Below are 19,433 nucleotides of genomic sequence, written 5' to 3'. Positions count from 1 at the left end.
GGCGGGGGTCGCAGGGGGGTGTGGGTTGGCGTGTGGTGGGAGGTTTATTCCCCCTCTTGATGTAACCTCGGCGGTCAGCGTGTGGAGATAGGCCCGAGCTGCCTGAAAACGCTGCCCGGGAGCCGGACGCCCCGCGGAGCCGGGAGGGGAGGTGGGAGAGGAGCGTGGCTGCGGCCTGGCAGGGGCTGTGCGAGGGGAAGCAGAAGCCTCTGGCAAAGGGGAGCTCGGGGCACGGAGCTGGAGGCCCAACAGGTGGGGGAGATGTGGTAATCGGACAGCGCGGGAGGCCAAAGGTGACGTGCGGATGAGGAGGCTGCAGCAATGTCCTTTATGTGGGGTGCGTTCAACACGATGACATCTCGATTCTCCTTTCTGGCTGAGGGCTGTGTTATGTGCTCTTAAAACAAAAAAAAAACCCAAATCATTCAATTAAAGCACGCGTAGCCTACTGCTTTCTTGCCGGTACTGATGCTAAAGAGTGAACTTTCACACGCAGTTTTGTGGTTAAGAACTTTCTAGGCTGTAGAAAGAGAAACGCTGCAGGTGATCTGATTGTGAAGGGAAGCAGACACATGTTAATAGTAGTAATGGTGAAGATCCAGACTATATTATTATTAGTGTTAATATTATTAACGCTGCAGTGTTTCTGCAGGGCATCATCAGAGGCTCTTTCTGGAACTTGCTTAGAGTATGTTAGGTATCTGAAAACCAGTCTCTAGGAATGTAATGTATTTCTAAATGTAGGATGTTTACTTAACGTTGTCAAATAAGTATAGCTGCCATGCAGGTTTTATGGGAAATTATACATGCTGTGGTTTGGGTTGTTGCTAAAATACTGAAGGGTGATAGTGGGACTATAATAATAGGTGACATAATGCAGATAAAATACTGGCTAAATACAGGTTGAAATAGGTTACTCTAGGTTCATGCTACACTTGAAGTTACTTCAAAAACCTACTTACTGCTCTTTTGGCCATATTACATGGGCCTATTCAAAGCACTTAACAAAGCTAGGTTCAGCTTTCAGTTAAATTTTGTGTTTATATTAGGTCTCAGTATTTTGATTAAAAAAGTATTATGAAGGGAATACTTGTACAATCCCCCGACAGTGTTACAGGGTGCATATAAGCTGGAAACTGCATCTTTGTATCAACTGCCCTGCAAGGAAGGGAAGCCTAATGCAAAACGGAAGAAAGCTTGAAGCTTCCGTTAGATCACCCACTCGTTTGATGTGCTGTGCCACTTCCCCCTAAGTCAATGAATCAATCTTGACTGAGAATACACTGTGACTTGTACTTAGCCTTGCCCTTTACTTCCTTTTCTGGCCTTTCGTCTTTCTGCCTCTAGTCGTGATCGTGATGGCAGCCTGTTCTTGCTGGAATCAAATCTGTGGCAGGGCAAACTTGAATGGATTTCTAGGCGTGATGGTCTGCAGGAACTTGGGGCACCTCCAAATCTCCCCCCACCTAATGTAATTTTCCCCAGCAGCCCATCTGTTTCATGGTCAAAAAGCCTTGCAGTTCTGTCTTTGCCCTCCAAGGACTTCCACTTCTGCGGGAACGATCTCTTTGACAAATGGTACATGGTGTTTTCTCCCTTACTGTATGTGCACTGTTGTACGTTATTTTTAGAAGCTGGCATATTTGAAATGCTTATTAAAAGCAAGTTTTGGTGTTGTTACCTTTCACACCCGATCTGTTGCCTTGTTTGTGCCCCTTACAACCCCTGCAGAAGGCTCTCTGTGGGGCTGTTGAGCTCTTCAGGAGAGGTTTGGCTAATCCTTTGCAGGAGACTTTCCTCAAATCTTATGTAGCGGTCTATCCTAGCCACCTCCCCCTTTAAAACAAAAAACAAAAAAACCCTCACAAAATGAACAAAAACAAGAGGAGAGGGGAGAGGGCAAATCACCCTCCCACTGAGCTCTGGCCTCTTGTAAGGAAGGTGCTTTTAGTTTAGCCAGATGTGCTGTTTGTTGAGTTACAGAATCGTCGTGAATCGTCGCTTGAGGTTGTCTGGCTGCAAAACTGAGCATTTAAGGGGAAAAGGGCCCTGCATATATGAGTTGTTGCATATATGTGTTCATAATCTTATTATATCCCGCTTAGAGGGGTGTGAGGTAATGAGGTTACTGAAATTGTCTGGTTACACACTTGTTCCATCTCCCAAGTCTGCCTTAAGACAGGTCTCAGACAAGCACAGATGACACAACTGCACTGGAAACTATGGCATTAAGCTGACTCTGCTGCCAACAGCTTTATTTCCTTTATCCTTGCCCACTTACTTAATCTCACAGTACTTTTGATTGTCCTGCTACAATTCTTTTTTGTCTTTGGGTGCTGGATTGGACTGGAGTATCGATTCGGGGTTAAAATAACACGGCAGAAGGACTTCGAGCTGTCTTAAACCAGCTGCTAGCTCATCATGAGCCTGTGTAAACAGTTACCCTGGCACCGCAGAGGAGCTGCGATGTGAAAGGTGGAGGGATTGTGAGATGCAGAATAGATTTTTCTCTACTCTTCAGTAGTTCTGACTTCAGGAAACTACTTGACTCTCAAGTAGAGTTGCCAGGCCTTTGCTCAGAAACCATAATCTCCTTTGAGAAGGAAAATGGGCATCCGTCTGTCAGCCTTTCTTTCTCGTCTCCATGCATTTTTCTTGTGTTGTGATGATTCTTTTTTAACTTTTGTGTCTTTAAATTTTTTCTTCCGTAGTTCTTGCCTTGCATGAGGATGCACTGCGCTTATTTTTACTGGTGTGCTTCCACTATAAATACTGAAATCCAGTATTTGGAACGCAGGACTTTGCTAGTGAATTCTAACTCTTCCTATACTTAAGTCATTCAGCTGTCACTTCAGATGCTGCTGAAATAGAAACCACTGATGCTCTTCCAGTTAAATTGCTGAGGTGTAATTCATAGTAATTGACTTATTTTTAATAAGAGCCATTTAATGACTGTTAATTCTTTAAAAATAAAAAAAAGTATTAGACTAGGTAGCCAGTAGCAATTCAAATCTAGTTGTACCTTCTGAAATCTGCAGTGTTACGAACTGGCTTGATGAACCACTCAAATAGATTAGTAACCAAGGAGATGAGTAAACTGGTTTTACAGGCTCCGTTTGGCCTGACAGGGAAGGTACTTTCTAAATAGTATGTTCTGGAAGCATGATGGGGAAGGACTTAAAAACATCCTTTGTGTGGGCTTCTCCAGGACATGTGTGTGAGAATGGTGACAAGCGTCAGCTGAATGGGTCAAGTGTTTCCAGTGTCATGACAGTAGTTAAGAACTTGCCCTTTCATATCCAGTGAAGGGGGAATTCTGAATAAAAATAAAACCCTGAAGCTGCATGACTTCTTGACAGCCTTGAAATCTGCTGGTAGCCATCACTTAGCCCTATGTTTTAAGAGTGCCACTTCTATGGCAAGAAACTGATCTTGTCTCTGAAGCTCATTTCAATTCGGTTTCGTTCCTACTTGATAAAAGGGAAGCCCATGTAGTGCATCCACTCCAGGTGTCTGTTTTCAGTGCTCTGCTATAGCTTCTGTAAATTCCAGGGGAAAATTCATCAGCCTTTTGACAATCAGGTGAACAGTGCTTAAATGTCAGCTTTAAGTGTTCTGGTGGAAATGAGGGGTGCGCTGAAGTAGAATGGAGACGTCAGAAGTTCTTGCCTATTATGAAAGGATTCCTTTGTTAAAGGCTTTGGGTAGTTGCATGCTCAGAAATACATGAACCTTCAGAAATATTACCTGGTTAAACCTAAATGAGGGAAGCACAGGCAGAGTCTGAAATGGCTAATGCTGGTAATTGGTTGGAAATTGGACACTTCTTCAAGGGGAAGATCTGATCATAACAGAGTAGGTGGCTGCGAGTTTGGAGGTTAGACTGTACGTTAGGTGACTAATCGAACACTCTTACTGAAAAAATGATTTATGCCTGTTTGGATAAAATCTGCGTTTCTTCTCTCTCCCCTTCCCCTCCCTTTCTATCTTCTATTTAGGAATAACCTAATTTACTAGGGCATAGTCATGTTTTTATGTTGTGTCTCTAAGGATTGTGTGAAGTGAAGTTGAAATTTTCTCCTGTAGCAGTATATCCATTATGGGTAAAGTAGCTTTTTAAATATCGAAAATGCGTGCCTCAATTAAATTGCTCTGCTAAGAATATGATATCTTTTTTATTTTTTATGATTTAGTTTATGTATTGTTACAAATTAAGTAAATAAGGAGCTTGGCATGACAACTGGCAGTTGGAGGAGATGCTGCCAGTCTCTGCTCAAGGTGTATGAACAGTGGCTTATATTGAATTTGGGAATGATTTAATACGTAAGAGGTGTCCTAAACAGCTTTTTGTTGGGATATAAACCTGTGAATACTGCTTGCCAAAGAGGTGAAGAGATGAAACTGGATTAGCTTCTCCTTATGCCTTTAGCTTTCTCTTTTTTTGAGGAGCGGGGAATTAAAATTTGCTTGGGAACTTGAACAAATAGTACTTCTACCTTGAGTTCAGGTTTGACTGAGCGTGAAGTGATAAATGCAGACCTACAGGGTGGGTGCCTGTGGTTCTGTGAGGAGCACAGATGGGTAGTGGCACAGCTGCTGCCCCTGCTCTGTTGGTCACTGGGAGAATGGTTTCACTAGGATGCTTTGGAAGAATTTCTGAAGGAACCCCTCCGGCAGGACGGGGCTGTGTGGCTTTGCCCCTTGTGTGCTGGCACTTACCAAAGTCCATTTGCTGCTGACAGATATTCCCGAAGGGTTGTAGTCAGGGTGGAATTGTGAAGTAGGTAATTACTACATTATGGAGTTAGCGCTGGCAGGAAAGTTAGGGGGGATGATTTAATGCTTTCACCAAAACTTGCTGGTTGGCTGGTGGTGAGGTTACTTAAGGGATTACTTGTGTGCTAAATCATTAATATCCTTTGCACAGGCTTGGGAGGAGGTACGCAGAAACCCGTTCCTCTGACAGGAATTGACTTATCTAACCTTGCTATATTTTTAAGATTAATTTCCTTGTATCACTTGCCAAATCATGAAGTGGTCATTCTATCTGCTTAATATAATTTGAAAGAAGGTGTAAAACTTGGGGTAAAATCTTCCTGAATTTAGTTCCATTAAAAATGTTTGTGGAGGCCCTGTTGATAAGGTAAGACAAAATGTAACCCTTCCCTCAGAAGGGTGTCCTTGTGCGACCTTATCTGTGGTTGCTTCAATCATACAGGACACATCCAGAGCTCTACGGATCACTTTTTCCACTGAAATTTCAGGTACTTGTTTTCTGTACTGCTTTTATGCTGTGGGCGTGAGTACGTTCAGAGGACATACTGTGTATGCAAGTGGAACTTAAATTTCCAAGGGTGCTGACATTAGCCTGACAGTTTTAATTTGTTGGTTTTATGTTGTGGTTCTCCCATTAGTACTAAGGGCTGTGAGGTCAGTGACTGGTTTCAGTTTTGGCTGTACGCTATGCATTAAGCAAACAAGCTTTACTCACGAGTAACAACACTTGAAGGCTTTTGTCGGCTGTTGGTGCAGTGAGCGGGGTCCTTTTGGCTCAGAGGCGTTTCGGTGCAGTTGCCCGAGCTGTGAGGGGAAGGGCTGTGAGCCTGCATTTAGACCGTAATCCTCAAGGCCATCACTATTGTTAGAAAACTGGCTGCAATTGCATGTTGCTGTAGTGACAAGCTGGACGTGACCTCAGCACGGGTCTTTTTAAAATACAGTTTTGCTGTAGTTATAAAACATCCCCTCTGTTGTTAGGAGTAAGTTAAAGAATAATCCAGGAATGGTGGATCTGGTATGCGACGTAGATTTGGGGTATTGGGTAGTGCTGATAAGCCTTTAAGACTGTACATTCTTTTAGTTGCCTAAACATGCTTTGGAAAGCTGAAAGTTTATTTTCTAGCGTGATCTTATGCCCCTACAGGCGCTATTAACTCTGCTTGAATTATGTTTGTAAGTCTCTGGGGCTACAGCCTGAGGCAGGAGAGTAAGGGAAGGAGGGGATATTTGGTTTTATACTTGCTTTGAAAAAAGTGTTAGTTTCAGTTACCACTGTGGTTTTGGAAGGAAAATTTGGAATGTGATTCAAATAAAACTGAGCAGCATGCCAGGACTGTTTTTGTATAAACCTAAAGGTGCAGTGATCTTGTAGTTTTTCTAGCAAGAAAGTAAAATTAAACCCCATTATATTTACAAGATCTTTCGAGATACAGCTTGCCAAGGTCTACCATATTCTAGGTGTCACGATGTGCTGCGCACCTTATAAGTTAGTTGAAGTGTGATATTTTGATTCTATAAAGCCTCAGTTAACAGATATTTTTCTTTGGTCGTCCTGTTAAATTAGCGGTCGAAAGAGAGGAATCAAATCAACTGTCTGTTAGATAGTAAGTAATGTTCTTCTGGGTCTGCCTCAACTGCTTATAGACAGTAGTATCAATAACTGTTGGCAGTAATTGCAGAGTAAAACCTGGGAAAAGGGTTTGATGAAGGAAAATGCCAGTGTCCCACAGTTGAAAGGATGAAAAATATTGAACAGGAGATGTGGGATTGATTACTCCGTAGATTAGTCTCTGCTTGAAAGAGCCAGCTCATTGTTTATCAGATCCTGAACTGAATGGAAATTTCAGTTTCTGCGTGCTGTGTTTGAAGGCATTCATAAATGAGAAATGGGGTTTGTGTTTATGCTTTTGCAGGTACATAGGTTATGGTGTTGAGCACACGTGTCTGTTCTGCTCTTGGACTGTGACAGTATAAACATAAAGTTATAACACATCTGCAGAACTTGCACACATGGTCCTTCACTCAGTTAATGTCTGTTTCGTATTAAGTACTTCAGCTTTATTTTTATTCCTGTCCAGCTTTTAGAACTGTCTCAACCAGGCAGATACAATAAATAAGAGCTGAAAAGATAAGTTCACACTTTTTTCCCAGTGCTGTGACTGGGAACTTCACCTGTTGTCTTGGATGCCTGGGTTTGTACCGAAAAGCAGCACTTCGCTTCACACGCAGCACTGGCGTGACCTCTTTGCCTTGTCTTATTTATTCAGATCATGGAGCTGAAATGGCTGCTTTATGTGACCCTGCTCACTCTTGGGACTCTTACTGTGCGGGCACATGATCTGGATGATGACAACGACGGTGATGATGTAGTTGATATTGAGGATGACTTGGACGATGGCATTGAGGAGGTAGAAGAGTCAAAGCCTGACACGAGCACTCCTCCTCCGACCCCAAAGGTTTGGCTTGGAACTTCTTGAAAATTTAGTGTAGAGGAGGCACACGAGCTTATGTTTTTATTTCTTAAGAGAATGTGTTTTGAAAGGTGCGTAAATGTCTCTCTTCTCCAATAGGTTACCTACAGGCCCCCAGTCCCAACCGGTGAGGTGTATTTTGTAGAGTCCTTTGATAAAGGAACTCTGGATGGGTGAGTATAATCTGAAGGATGATTCAGTACAGCAAACGATTAAAAATTTTGGTGAAAGACAATGAAACCCTTTCTAGAGCTTGTGTTATTCAAAACTGAATCAAAGGGCAGTGTTTGGTGCAGATTATGGCAGTGACTGCTAAGCTGGCTGTTACAAGTGCTGTGCTAAACTAGTATTTCCTTGAGTTCCAGTAACAAGGAGGAGGTGGGCCATATATGTAATGTTTTAATCCTCATCTGACTTTTCACTTTCTTCGTTAGAGGATGGTGAGATACTATTATTTTTTACAAGAGCCAAGACACTGAGGCCGTGATTCTCCTTTGGGGATGGGGTGAGAAGTGGCAAATGCAGAAAACTTTGCAGGCTTAGGGATAGAATACCTCAGAGGGGATCAAGACACGGGAATGTAGTCCTAGGACAGCAAGGGGTATCTTAAGGGTGGGATTTTGTGTGTGTGTATGTGAAAGTATATTTTTTTTTTGATCATTGGGTGTTTGTCTTCTAGGTGGATCCTTTCCAAAGCAAAAAAAGATGATACGGATGATGAGATTGCCAAATATGATGGTGAGTCCAACCCAGGGTTTGGATAATAGATGTTACTGATATCTTTTGTCGTACCTTACGAAGAGGTGCGAGTCTTAGATTCCCAGTTAAAATTACATCCACTGAAGAAAGTGGATGGAGTCTTTATACACCTGGCTAAGAATATAAAGTGCAGTTCTGATTAAGATGAAATATCCACATGGAGATTTTAAAATAATTTTTAGGGAAGATGTGATGCGAGTAACTTGATAGAGTGTCCTGCGGGGTGTTATTTCAGAACGATGCCTATCTTGTTCAAAAGTGGCCTGAGAAAAGACTGTCTGAACAAGTTTTGATAAAGTTTTGTTAACTTCTCTCCAGGTAAATGGGAAGTCCAAGACATGAAGGACACTAAGCTTCCAGGAGACAAAGGGCTTGTGTTGGTAACCCGAGCCAAGCATCATGCAATTTCATCCAAACTTTCAAAGCCTTTTGTATTTGATACCAAACCCCTTATTATACAGTAAGTGACAGATAACTTAGTGTTCTGTTATTTAAGGGGTGACATGGTAGCAGGCTGATGTTGATTCCATAACTGAGCTTTTGTTGACTGGGGACCTAGATGACACAAGATACTGCAACCTATTATTATACTGTTGAAACAAGAGTAAAATAGCAACCTGTATTCCCAAAGTGGGAAATTAGGAACAGCATGGCTCCCTCCAAAACCTGAAAAAGAACAAAGTCTCTGAAAACTTGGTAATCTATCTGAGGGCTTGAATTCACTTGATTTAATTATAGTAACAAGCTGAGGCAACTGACTTTTGAACTGATAATTGTGAAGGTCCATGTCCTTTTGGAGAGAAGCTGGTTTTGTGCGTGGGTCAGTGCACTTCCTTATGCAGTAAACTGCCCCGGTTTCCAAGGTGGAGAGGACAGAGTGGTAAAGATGTACTCGTGTCCTCCTTCCTTAGTCTTGGTTCATCTGTTACGGAAGATGAACAGCTTGCCTAGCTCTGGCCACGACTGATGTAGAAGAATCTACTTGCATGAGTGTTAGACTAGTAAGTCAGGAAAAAATAATCATTCAGTGGGAATGCTGAGTTGTGGATTATTAGCTACTTCATCAATTTTAAACAGAGAGTAAGCCAATTTATATTTGCACAAGATAATGAATTGGTCACTTTGCTTTGCGTGACTGTTTAGTTTTGGCTCAAAATACAAGGCTAAAAATAAATCCCAGTGGTCATCCACTCCAGCTGCTGGCATTGAGAGAGGATCAAGCATACTTAGCCTATTCCTGATGGAGATATTTAGGCTTTTTCAGACTCATTGGCATCCCCAAGTATACTTTTGTATGTTTATAACCCTAGAGGGACTTCTCCAATTGTTGTTGCTTTGATAGTCTTGCAAATTGAGTTGTCTGTGTGCCATAGTAGTTGTGGGGAAAGTAATTGGTGTGTCTTAATCTCTGTTGCAGTGTCTTGCGCGCTGGAAGGCTTTTTCTTCCTTCTCTCTGCTTCTAGATTGTAATCATCTAGACCAGCACTTAATTCATTTAATCTTTTCTGTCAGTTTAAGTCTTTAAATCCTCAAATTTTCTTGTTTCTCAGCCCTTAAGAATATTTGCTTGATCCTTAGAATTACAGCATGTTTCTTAATTTTCACTGGGCACGTGGTTTAAAGCAAACAAACCACATAAATAATTTGTACTTGAAAATTGTAGTTGCGTATTACAGAAGTAATTTTTCCTTGTGTATAATGTGTTCTCCCCTTCTCTGTCCAAAACTAAAATTAGGTATGAAGTAAACTTCCAAAATGGAATAGAGTGTGGCGGGGCCTATGTGAAATTGCTTTCAAAAACTCCTGAACTGAACCTGGTGAGTAGTGCTACTACGTGTGAATATTAGCTGTGAAAAAAACCCTTTTCATTTTGCTGCTTCTTGAGGAAACCTCTTCAGTAAAGACAGTGGGGTATATTTAAGGCCTAATCTCCAGAGTGCTTTGCACTCAGCAATTTCTGTCCTCTTTGAGTGAAACCTCTGGAGTTTCCTAGTAGCTGAGCAGTTCTAGACCTTTGCTAAGTCTGCAACACTTCAGGTTTCCCTGGGTTCTAGAACCAAAGAGGAGGTATCTTAACAGGAGTAGCCAGTGTACGAGGAGAAACCTTCTCAGAAAGCTGTTGCCCAGAAGGAAGATATGTTTCATCTTCAACAGAGTAATGCAAATACACCTAAAAATATACCTTGTGTTTGTCTTGCTTTTGACATGTGAACCCACTTACGAGTTACTGGGTATATTTAAAAAAGAAAAAGTATTGGGAGGTTGAACTGGCTGCAGCCTTACGTGTTCAGCTGCACATGCTAGCCATGACCCTTGAATGTGTTGTCTAAAGACTGTGATCAGTGGGAGAGGCCCTGATACGGATCCTAAGGACTTCCTTAAGAAAAATTCTCTCCTCTCAGTGGTGTGCCTTCCTCAGGTGGCCTGGCCTGTTTGGACAAAGCTTAACTGCTGGCTCACCTTGTGTAGGCTTGTGAGGCCTGTGGGTGTTCTTTAGCCATCTTCCTAGACTTTATAGGAAGTACTTCTTATGACTTGTCACCCATCTTTCTCCTTTCTTTCTGCAGTCTCATTAGAGTTTTATTATTAATACAGATTTTGAATTGTGATTTTTTTTTTAAAACACCAAGCCAAGGAAAAAAATGAAAAACCCAAACTGAAACCACCCAGAAGACTTGACTCAAGTCTAACTGGTTTCATCTGTGCACTGAGTTTTAAGATAACACTAGTAAGAACAAATAGACTTGCTTGCAGTGTTCCATAGTGAGATTATTATATCCAGTTAGCTCTCAGATTAAGACAGTAAACCTGTTTATACATGTGTAAATACAACTTGGCCTCCCTTTTAATGCTGCTTATCATTGCGTGTGAAAGAAACTCACCAGACTAACAAGTCACTCGTTATTATCAGTAACTGATATTTCTATATTGATAGCTTTTAAAATCCTTTATTGTAATGCAGAGATACATTTAAATGTTGTGATTGTCACTTACACTTATCTTTTTGATAACGCTTGAATAACTGTTGTTTTCCATCAGGAAAATAGAGACCAAGGGTGCAAAATCCAATAGCTGGGATAGTTCTGCTGCTTTCTCTAGAGGCTTGTATTCACCATACAAGTTTTAGTGTGGTTTGATAGTCCAAATTGCAGAATAAGTTTTAATAAATTGGGAGTTCTTATGCCAGACAGTGACTTAAATTCTGTTTCAAAATAGTGAAATGAAGTTTTGTGTTGTTTGTAAAGGATCAGTTCCATGACAAAACTCCCTATACGATCATGTTTGGCCCTGACAAATGTGGAGAGGACTATAAATTGCACTTCATCTTTCGGCACAAAAACCCAAAGACGGGTAAATATGAGGAGAAGCATGCAAAGCGTCCAGATGCAGACCTGAAGACTTACTTTACTGATAAGAAGACCCATCTTTATACTCTAGGTATGGTGATTGTTACTGTGCATGTTAATAACTACTGTGCTTCCTAATAAATTGAACCAGGTGAACAACTGAAATTGTATCAACATACCATACAAGGCTCTTGTTTCCTTGCAAGAAGTCTTGATTTGTGTAAGAAAGGTCGTGAGACCTTGAATTTAATAATTAAAGGACAACCGAATTTCAGAATGGTTGTGAGTAATGCGATACACTAAGTATATCCAGAATAATTATCAATGTTTATAAACTGCTTCAATGCTGCCCCCCCCAGTAATTTGGGGTATGCCGGGCTTTAGATTTAGAGGGGTAGCCTTTTTTCTTGCTGCTTTCATGGTACCAAAGTCAGTGGTTCTTAAAAACCACAATGTCTGGTCTGGTCCATTAGCTGTGATTAAAATCTTTCAGGGAGTACTCAGGAGAATCTCTAGCTTCTCCTGCTATAGAGGCAGCAATGGATCGAGGAGTGAGATTAAAATCCTGTGAGTAGTGAGGAGTCTTATTCTTGAGTAGAATGTGAATACCTGCATTCTTACTACTAAAGCAATCCTTACCATGCCAAAGTCAACTTGCTGTGGTAACTGGTAAATCACCCTGCAAGCTTCTTTGTGCTTTTAGCATATTTAAAGTAGGACTCCTGCAATGAGTCTTTTTTCTCACAAGGTGAGATGTGATACGCTTTACTGTAAGGAGAAAGATTCTTACCTGTTCTTTAAAACAGTTGTTGGATAGGTGGTAGCTTGGATTGCTGAAGTTTTAGTTTTAGTGGAGACAAGGGATGCTCTACGATGCCTGTGTTATATCATATACTTACTAACTAATCAGCTCTTTTTCCTTACAGTCTTGAATCCCGATAACAGTTTCGAAATACTGGTTGATCAAACGGTTGTCAACAGTGGGAATTTGCTAAATGATATGTCTCCTCCTGTGAATCCGCCCCGAGAGATTGAGGACCCGAATGACCAGAAGCCTGAGGACTGGGATGAGAGACCAAAAATTCCAGACCCAGATGCTGTTAAACCAGATGACTGGTAAGTTGTTGGACGGGTGGAATTGAGGGAGATGTTGGCCTGATAATTTGGCCCTGGTCAAAAAGCCTTTCTCAGAGAACTTACAAAAGGTTTTGGGTCTCACTTGTCATCCAAATTACAATCGTTGTGGGCATCCGAGCAGCAGTTTGATAGACAAAGGCAAACAGGATCCATGTCCTTCTGGAATTACGGTTTAGTGCTCCCATTACTGTGCTGGTCACAGATAAAGGTTTTACTGAAACATCTATGCTAGCTGATGCTTCCATCCTTGAGATCAAAAGATGAGCTGCAGAAGGTATAAATGCAAGATGCATGTAGTTGTTTGTGTAACGCAGAGTTACAAGTTACTGACATACCTGACAACCTAAATCAGAAACCGATACTGAGTTTGTGTCTTTGAACCTATGCTTTGTGAACTACGTCCTCAATTTGAAGCTCAAATGGTGTTTGCAGTGACCACTAAGATACTAGATTTGCTGTAATATGCCCTTTCTAGGTTGGTATTAGAAGGTAAGTAGTATCACCTTCCAGCTGGTGCTGTGCCTGTCCATGGGGCACGTGTAAGATAATTTTGTCCTGAAATCATGGTGTTAGCTTACTGTATGAGAAGGGAAGCTGGCTGGTTGTCTAGATCTGTGGGCTTATTTGGAGTCTGCAGAATCAAGCCCTGGGGTTGAGAACTTGTTGTGTGTGTTAATATATAATATTTGTTCTCAAGGGATGAAGATGCTCCTGCAAAGATTGCAGATGAAAATGCTGTGAAACCAGAGGGCTGGCTGGATGATGAGCCAGAATATGTTGCAGACCCTGATGCTGAGAAGCCTGAAGATTGGTATGTTTATTGCCTGTTGCAAATAACAGCAGATATTTCATGGCTTTAGTACTGGCTTTTGCAAGTATAAGAATAGCTAGTTCATTGTTGCTCGCTAACAAAGTTGTTTGATTCAGACTTTATCCCTTCAAAAGCAGGAGGCAGAGTTGCTCTAAGGAGTCTTGTTATCTTAAGTTCACCATGTTTAGAAGGGTGGTAGGGGAGGCTGTGCTCTGGGACTGGCTTTTGTTGGGTTTCTGTGTTTCTAAGCTACTTGAAATCCTCATTCGTTCTGCGGTGCCTGTATCTACAGGCCTATGCTATACAAAGTTTCAGTGTCTCTGTTTTATGGTAGGAACTTTAATTTTCCCAGAAATCAGACCTCATCTGAGCCTTATTTTGTATAAAATCAAGGGACAGACTTCATAACTGAGTCTCTCTTTTCAGGGACGAGGATATGGATGGTGAATGGGAGGCACCTCAGATTGCAAATCCTAAGTGCGAGACAGCCCCTGGCTGTGGCACCTGGCAGCGACCAATGATTGACAATCCAAACTACAAAGGCAAATGGAAGCCTCCTATGATTGATAACGTGAACTATCAGGTTGGTGTTTTCATTGCTTAAACTTGCTGGCCAATGCAGCACTTCTCTTAGAAAAAGCAGAATGAGCAGGTGTTCTTAAGAATACAGATACTGTCATGATTGTATTGTGTTTCAAGTGGACAGATTCGAAGTGCTGCACTTCAGGTTTTGGGAATCAATTTTCATTTGTGCTACAATGATGAGTTGCACCTGTAGACACTAATTAAGTGCGATAGATTGGTCTTTTCAGCTCATTTTGAAGAGAGAGAAACTAAAAATTGTATTATAGCAGGTGAAGCTGAATGTTTTCTGTCTTTGCTAGGGTATATGGAAACCTAGGAAGATCCCAAACCCAGATTTCTTTGAAGACTTAGAACCTTTCAAGATGACTCCCTTCAGTGCTGTGGGACTTGAGTTATGGTCAATGACTTCTGACATCTTCTTTGACAACTTTATCATCTGTACTGAGAGAGCTGTGGCTGATGATTGGGCCAGTGATGGATGGGGACTGAAAAAGGCAGCCGATGGTGCTGCAGAGGTGAGAAATAAAGGTTTAATTGTGTGCTTCACACCCCTGCTGCAACAGTGGGAATATTGCTGCTGTTCTCTCCCACTGTCTTTATCACTATATAACCAATATGGACCAAGGGGTCCAATCATATTGAAACCTCAGTTCCCAGTTATAATGTAGTAACGGTTGCTGTAAGTACCAATGAGTACTTGTTGCTTTTTTGTGAGGCTTTTTCTCTGACAATTGGACTGTTAACTTTAGCCTAATTCTCAATTTGTAAGCTATGGAAATAGTACTTGTGTACGCTTAGCTTCTTTCTTTGAGGTATGAATTATAATGTTCGAATTTGCAAAAAGCCTATTTGAAAATTCTGTAGCTTAAATTTCACTGCTACACCTTGCTATATGGGATCAAATTTGGCTTTTTTTTTTTTTCTTATAGCCTGGTGTTGTGGGCCAGATGATGGCAGCTGCTTAAGAGCGTCCCTGGCTTTGGGTAGTCTACATCCTCACTGTGGCTCTTCCAGTGTTCCTTGTTGTCCTTTTCTGCTGTTCTGGGAAGGTATGCATTTCCTCCAGTAATGAGTTAGTCTAATGTTTAAAAAGAGATTCAGCAAAACGTACCTGAAGGTCACAAGTAACTGTCTGGCATTGACACATTTTTGTTTTTTGTTTAGAAACAGACAAGTGCTGCAGAATACAAAAAGACTGATGCTCCACAGCCTGATGTGATGGATGAGGAGAAAGAGGAAGAAAAAGACAAAGGAGACAAGGAAGAGGAGGAAGAGGAAGAAGCAAATGAGGAGAAGCTAGGTAGGTAAACTAGATAATCTTGAAACAGTGTGAGTTTTCTCTTGGATAGGCTGAAACAGCAGGGCTGGCAGACAGGGAAGAAAGCCAATGGTGAAATAGAGAGAAGTGTGAATGAGATTTTTTTTTTTTTACTTCCCCTAGAAGAGAGGCAGAAAAGTGATGCTGATATAGGAAGTGCTAGTCAAGAAGAGGAGGAAGAGGAGGACGATGAGGACAGGAAACCTGCATCAGAGGTAAGAGTGCTAACTTTTTGAGGAAGTGCTCTTTTTTCTTAACTCACATAGAACAAGCCTTACCTAAGGTGTTAAAAGTGAACCTGGCTCATGTCCAGGGTCCCTCCCAGTGTCAGAGCTCTTGAAAACGTAATCACCCTTCAGAAGGAAGGTGGCTGTGTGCTAAAGGCCCTTCAGGGTCCCTCCCAGTGTCAGAGCTCTTGAAAATGTAATCACCCTTCAGAAGGAAGGTGGCTGTGGCCAGGGTGCCTTGCTAAAGGCCCTTTGTGTTGAGAGGAGTGGGATTGCGTGGAATGCATCTTCTTGAGGCAAAAGGCTTGTTCAGCTTTGTGTGCAGTCAGGATGTGACCTCTGAAGAGCTCCACACTGACAAAAGTGGCTGACTTAAAACGGGTGGAGTGATGCTTGAAGTGAAAGAGATTCTCACAGCAGCAGAAGCTGCTGAGCACTTGGCAGATAGTGGACATCCACTGTGATAACAAGAACATTTGTGTTTGTGTGTAGAAGAGAAGGATAGTAACAGCAGCAGGTCTTTCAAAAAATTAAATCCTAATGTATAACCAAAAGTAGATTATTCTTTGTGGGTTTGGTCAAAATTTGTTATAATTTCCTGGATGTTTACACAGATTGTTTTCTTGCAGGAGGAGGAAACTGTGAATAGATCACCCAGAAACAGAAAGCCAAGGAAAGATTGAAAAAAGTCATAAGAACTTGATCTGTGATTTTTTTTTTTTCTTTTTTTTTTTTTCCCAAACTTGGTTCTGGGAGAGGACCTTGGACACCTTACACTGAAACTTGGATAAACCTCAAGTTTTCACCATTCGCAGGTTCCAGTCACACTATCCAATGTAATGGAGTGTCTAGCAGTAAAATACTTGCAATCATCTGTTTTAAAGAACATCATTCCTGTAGAAAGAATGCATTTAATATTATGGGCTGTGGATTTTGGAATGTAACATAACTAACCTTTTCATTTTTGGTTTTAAATATTCTTTTCTGTTTTTAAGTAGATGGATAGAACTTTTCCGGTCTCAAACCTTGGCTTAATTTAATATATTAATTAGTGAAAAATAACAATGAATCTTGAAAGTGCTAGTTGATAAAATGCAGTTTTATAACTAGATTTTTTTACAAATATGTAAATTCCTAAATGCACCAATGTCTTTATATCCCTTAAAATTTGATAATTGTTTAAAAAAAGAAAGTTGTCAATGTATTTGACAATCCCTTTGCCCTCAAAAGAAAACTAGGGGAGGGTTGGGGGGGTGTGTATGGGGAAACCAGTAGTGAAACTCTCTAATCAATCACCTTTATGCTTTTGGGGGGAGGGGAAAGAGGAAGGAGGGGGTTAGTCTATAGAATATGCATCCTGTGCATGGCTAAAGCCCTGTTAAGTGTTGACAAACGATCTAGGATTTGGAGTGGGTCATCTTAATGTGGCATTTGATCCTGCAGGCCTTGCAGATAATGTGTTTTGTTAGTTATCCAAGTCTTTTTGTAAAGCTTCTGGGCTGTTGGGGAGGAGGGGGCTGTTAGGCTACTTCCCCCTTTCCCCTCTGCTCAGCCACTGTTGCTTTCCTTTCTCTGTGAGGACACAGCTTTTCTCTGAGCGCAGCTTTGCCTCAGCTGCTGAAGCGCTTTGTGCTCCGCTCATCATCCGAGTCTGTTTTTGTAGCTAGGCCTCCTCCTTTCCAGGGTCCAAACACTGGATAGGACAGTGTCCCATCTCCTGTCACTGTTCTCACTGTATGTCTACTCGTGTAGAAATGGGGGAGGGAGTCAGGTAGACAAGCTGAATGAGTATTTGTTAAGGAAAAAACAAAAAACATAAAAAAATACCCAACCACAAACCAACCGAGATGTCAGTATTGTAGGTGGGGGAAGGAGCATGTGGAATATCTTAACTGGTATGTGAAACTTGTTTAAGTCTTATCTGCTCTTCATGTAACAAATGCATCCTAAATTATATTGTGAATGTTAGGGAGTTCCAATTCCAGCTGAATAAATTTTTTTAAAGCGTTGAGTCTACCATATTATACTGTTTCAAACACTTTTTTTTTTTTGGTGTGTGGAATGCAGGTGATCACTACAAGAGCATACCTCTGAGGGTGAAATCTATGTAACTTCATTACACTGTACCAAATATGTTGGCGTTTGGATGTCTGTATAGATAAATTTCTGCCTTTGTTTAGAGTGAAATTAAATGTCCTGAAATTACTTTTCTTGCACTGAATTTAAACACTCCAGTGTTGTTTGGTCGTAGCATAGGTATAGTGTGGAGAATAATTCCCAGGGGGTGGGGAGGGAAGAGTGTTCCAGTGACCTTGCAAACAATCTAACCAATTACTAAAAGACTCTTGTTTTTTGGTTGTGGTTTTTTTTTTTTTTTTGTGAAACACCTTTTGCTGCCTGTCCTTATGTTGTATCCCTTGGTTGTTGTGTTTGAAATATTAGTGATCACAAATGCATAGCAGGACTTCTTCATCTTTCTGCCGTGTGCAAATAAACTGTTGTAAGCAAGATACTGGAAGTAATTTCAGACTTCTCTTGGGAGCTACTGCATGTTTAGAATGCCTGTGCCTGTTGAACACCTGGTAATTACTGCTCCTAATTGCAAAAATAGCTTATACTCTGACATGGAAGATGTCATGGCTTAAGCATTGCTACTAGCTTGTTCTCAGGACTGTATTTTTATCAAGGAGCAGCTGCTATTTATGACTCTCAGTCCTTTGAGATGAAGTATATGTAAATGGTTTCAATTCAGCTAACATTTTGAGCACAACATAAAAATATATTAATCTAATGTGTTTTTTTTAATCTTAAGATGCAAATTGCCTTAAATTCCCAAACAATTCATGTGCATACATGTTCTTTAAAAGCATCAAGTGAACCTAAGACCTGCTATTAGCTTTTAAATAGTATTATATTAAAGCTAATTGTAAATTGACATTTGCTTCTGCTAAACCTCCTGGAAAAGGTCTCCTGTCTGCATGTTATAGCTTCTTTTGATACCATCGTGTATGCTTCTTAAATAATCACTACAATAAATGAAGACTTTCCAAAATGGATAGACAACTCCAAAGTTACTTTTTATCCTGCTTTTTCTGATCTGGGTGGCTCAGTTTAACCTCAGAATTGCTTTTATTTTCAAAGCCTTGGAGGAAATCTGCTTTATCCTGAGTACTTTAGTGCTTTGAAAACATAGCTTCGCTTTAAAAGCTTTACCTGTTTGTAACCTGTCAACTAGGTTTGTAACTGTTAACACGTATTTGAAGGTTTATTTGGGCCTCTTGTGTCTGTGTACACAAGAGTGGCAGCTTCTGAAAAGGATGGTCTGCTGAGCTGAAGGAGCTGCAGCTGGAGCGGGGTTGTGGGTGTGAGGTGTTAGACTGAGCTGGCAAAGCAAAACAAAACCCCAGGGGAGAGTAGGTGCAGACCGGGGCTGAAAAACAAGGCAGCTCTCCCTGCAGTTGGCGCTCCGGGAAGGGAGCTAACCAGGCAACCTGCTCCAGAGGCAGCCCTGCGGGGGCTCTGGCCTTTCCTCCCCTGGCTAATGCCAGCGTGAGGCTGTGACCGATAAACCGCAGGGTGAGCGTCCGTGTTCTGAGGTTGCCTCCTGGCTGAGGAGGGATTGATGCTGGTTGCTGGTAGATGTTCGTGTTATCCGTGGTCCTCCCACTTCTTCCTCAAAGGCAGCGCTCCCCTCGGGCTGTCCTTGCGGATGTGGGGCTTGTGAGCACTCTCTCCATCCCAAACTGTTCCCTTAATGGCTTCAAAAAGGGTTGGTTGGTTGGGGTTTTTTAGTGTTGCTGTATCAGGACTGTGATTTCAGTTGCAGAAAAGACCTGTCGTTTCCAAAAAGGTAACTCTAGATGCAACTTAGAAAAAAAGATAAGTATGTAAAAACGAATTAATAAAGAAACTTAAGTCCGTTTGGCTTTCTTTGTCTAATTAAGCAAAACTGCCTCAGGCCTCATTGCTTCCAGGTGCTGGAGAAGTGCCGGCAGCGGC

At 41.4% G+C, this 19,433-nt stretch overlaps 1 protein-coding gene across 1 annotated transcript; it reads left to right on the top strand.

Moving 5' to 3' along the window:
• Positions 1–7,049: 7,049 nt before the first annotated feature.
• On the top strand, positions 7,050–16,890 carry CANX (calnexin). The gene is given in 14 exon segments (XM_009873887.1): positions 7,050–7,235; positions 7,350–7,423; positions 7,930–7,988; positions 8,328–8,469; positions 9,745–9,826; positions 11,255–11,447; positions 12,283–12,472; positions 13,191–13,304; positions 13,731–13,887; positions 14,189–14,404; positions 14,819–14,938; positions 15,054–15,189; positions 15,331–15,422; positions 16,064–16,890. Coding segments are annotated over 14 exon segments (1,815 nt in total). The 3' UTR covers positions 16,118–16,890.
• Positions 16,891–19,433: the final 2,543 nt, after the last annotated feature.

Source organism: Apaloderma vittatum, unplaced genomic scaffold (genome assembly GCF_000703405.1).
Source record: "Apaloderma vittatum isolate BGI_N311 unplaced genomic scaffold, ASM70340v1 scaffold14807, whole genome shotgun sequence".
NCBI classification, from domain to species: domain Eukaryota; kingdom Metazoa; phylum Chordata; class Aves; order Trogoniformes; family Trogonidae; genus Apaloderma; species Apaloderma vittatum.
This window is presented reverse-complemented; position numbering and strand designations above follow the sequence as displayed.